Here is a 2,018-nt window from a genome sequence, read left to right on the forward strand (position 1 = left end):
GAATTTTGCCGCCTCCGATTCCAATGATCGGGTAATGTATCTTTTCAATGGTCTTGGGGTCATGTTCAAGACGATTTAAACAAGCTGTGCTGATAATGTCAGACGAACTCCCCGTATCTACTAATATACGCCTTACTTTGAGGTTTGCTACCTTCAATTCAATAACCAGGGGATCGTTGTGTGGAGTGGCGATCTTGCCCCTGTCTGATTCACAAATCTCCACTTTAGGGAAGTGGTCCATTGGGGCTTTTCCAGACAACATGACCTGCCCCAATTGGCTTGCATAGTCCTTTTGACCTCTCATTGTTGGGCCACCAGCGGCCAGACCCCCAGAAATGACGGCCACAATTTCTGGATCAGTATCATTGTCGTCACGGCGTTATGACGGTGACTTGCTTTTCTTGTAGAATTTCTTACCACTTCCTCCTGCACTTGAACTGAGATATGACTTCAAGAATCCCTTGGCGGTTAACCCATCAAGAGCCCTCCACAAACTCTTGCAATCTTTTGTTTTGTGTCCTACATCACAGTGGAACTTACAGTAAAGAGAGCTGTCCCTAGTTTCCACCGGCGACTTCATGGGGAACGGACGATCAATCTCATATCCATCACTGACATCCAGAAGTATTGTGTACAAGTCAGTGTTGTACTCGAATCTTTCTTTATCATAGGGACGTCCTCTCTTCAGTCCTTGAGACTGATTTGTCTGATAACCTTTCTTTTCAATGGCCCATGTCCCATTCGGACGGCTGGTCTTTTTATCCGATTTGTCCTTTCGCTGCGGATGGTTAGTGGTCTCTGTTCCCTTAGACTCTTTAGGGACGGAGCAGATTTGAGTGGCATGAATGAAGGACTCGGCCTCATCTAGAGCGTCGGCCATAGTTCTAACACTTTTCTTAACCAGGTCGAACTTAAAGGACCCCTTCTTAAGTCCCCTGAAGAAATTATCAAAGGCTACACCGTCAGGTAAGTCTGGAATCTGTCCAGACTCCAAGTTGAAACGTCGAACATAGCTTCGCAAGGACTCATCTTTCCCTTGTTGTATTCGGCCCAAATGCATGCTCGTCTTCTTCTCCTCTTTATAAGCCATAAATCTTGCAGAAAACAACATCTCTAATTCCGCATAATATTGATCGTTCCCTCGGGCAAATTCTCGAACCATTTTGAGGCAACTCCTTTCAGAGTGGACGGGAAGTATTTGCACCAGGTTGCATCGGTAGTTCCCTGGAGATACATATGGTGCCGATAGGCCAAGAGATGCACATCAGGGTCAGACGTGCCGTCATAGGCGTCAATAGCTGGCGGCTTCACTTTGGGCTCCTTGGGAGCGTTCATGATATCAGCACAGAATGGAGTGGTGTAATCAAGGATAATGCCGGCCACTCCCTGTTGAATATGGCATATTGGATCCTGCCTCCTATTCTGGGATGTTCTACGCCACTCGCTGTCCACACGGCTGACATGAGTCCTGGTGAGACGGCGCGAAGGGGCAGCGAGGGGTGAATCTTGCATGACGGGAGTGGAACCAGTATCTGACAGCTCAGTTTCTTGAGGCCTATCCAGCTGAATGATCGGTACTCTTCTGGACGGTTCAGGTTCAGGCCGAAAAGTTGGTAGAACCCGGCGCGGAGCTATGGGCTGGAAGGAAGTTCTGGTTCTGTCAAAGCGTCTGTCATGATCGTCATTTCGTGCTTGGTCTTGCCGCCAAACATTAGACCGAGCGAGTCCATTAAAGAATGGTATTCCCGTCCCCTGAGACTGAGAACGGATAATTTTGATCTCATCTTGTAGGGTGTCCATCTGCGCCTTGAATCCAGCTAGGATATCTTTAAGCTGTCCAGCAGACACCGGCAAGTCTGGGTTTTCTTCCATAATTGTGTTGGCATCAGCTCTCAAATGGCCGCCTGGAGGAAGCAAAGGTTGACCCGTCTCATCGTCTACTTGAACCTGCTCAAGTTGCGGCTCAGGAGTAGGTTTAGGACGACCGCCTTGTCCTACAGACGGATTGCTTCTGTCGT

At 48.3% G+C, this 2,018-nt stretch overlaps 1 protein-coding gene across 1 annotated transcript; it reads right to left on the reverse strand.

Annotated features, from left to right (window-relative positions):
* Positions 1 to 379: 379 nt before the first annotated feature.
* On the reverse strand, positions 380 to 1,111 carry LOC130464806 (uncharacterized). The gene has a single exon (XM_056834033.1). It carries the CDS (start codon positions 1,109 to 1,111, stop codon positions 380 to 382), a length of 732 nt encoding a protein of 243 aa, XP_056690011.1.
* Positions 1,112 to 2,018: the final 907 nt, after the last annotated feature.

Source organism: Spinacia oleracea, unplaced genomic scaffold (assembly GCF_020520425.1).
Source record: "Spinacia oleracea cultivar Varoflay unplaced genomic scaffold, BTI_SOV_V1 SOVchr0_003, whole genome shotgun sequence".
In the NCBI taxonomy this organism is placed as follows: domain Eukaryota; kingdom Viridiplantae; phylum Streptophyta; class Magnoliopsida; order Caryophyllales; family Amaranthaceae; genus Spinacia; species Spinacia oleracea.

Excerpts from the sequence above, each read along its gene's own strand:
- LOC130464806 (XM_056834033.1), bottom strand. The coding sequence starts at position 1,111 with ATGTTGTTTTCTGCAAGATTTATGGCTTATAAAGAGGAGAAGAAGACG.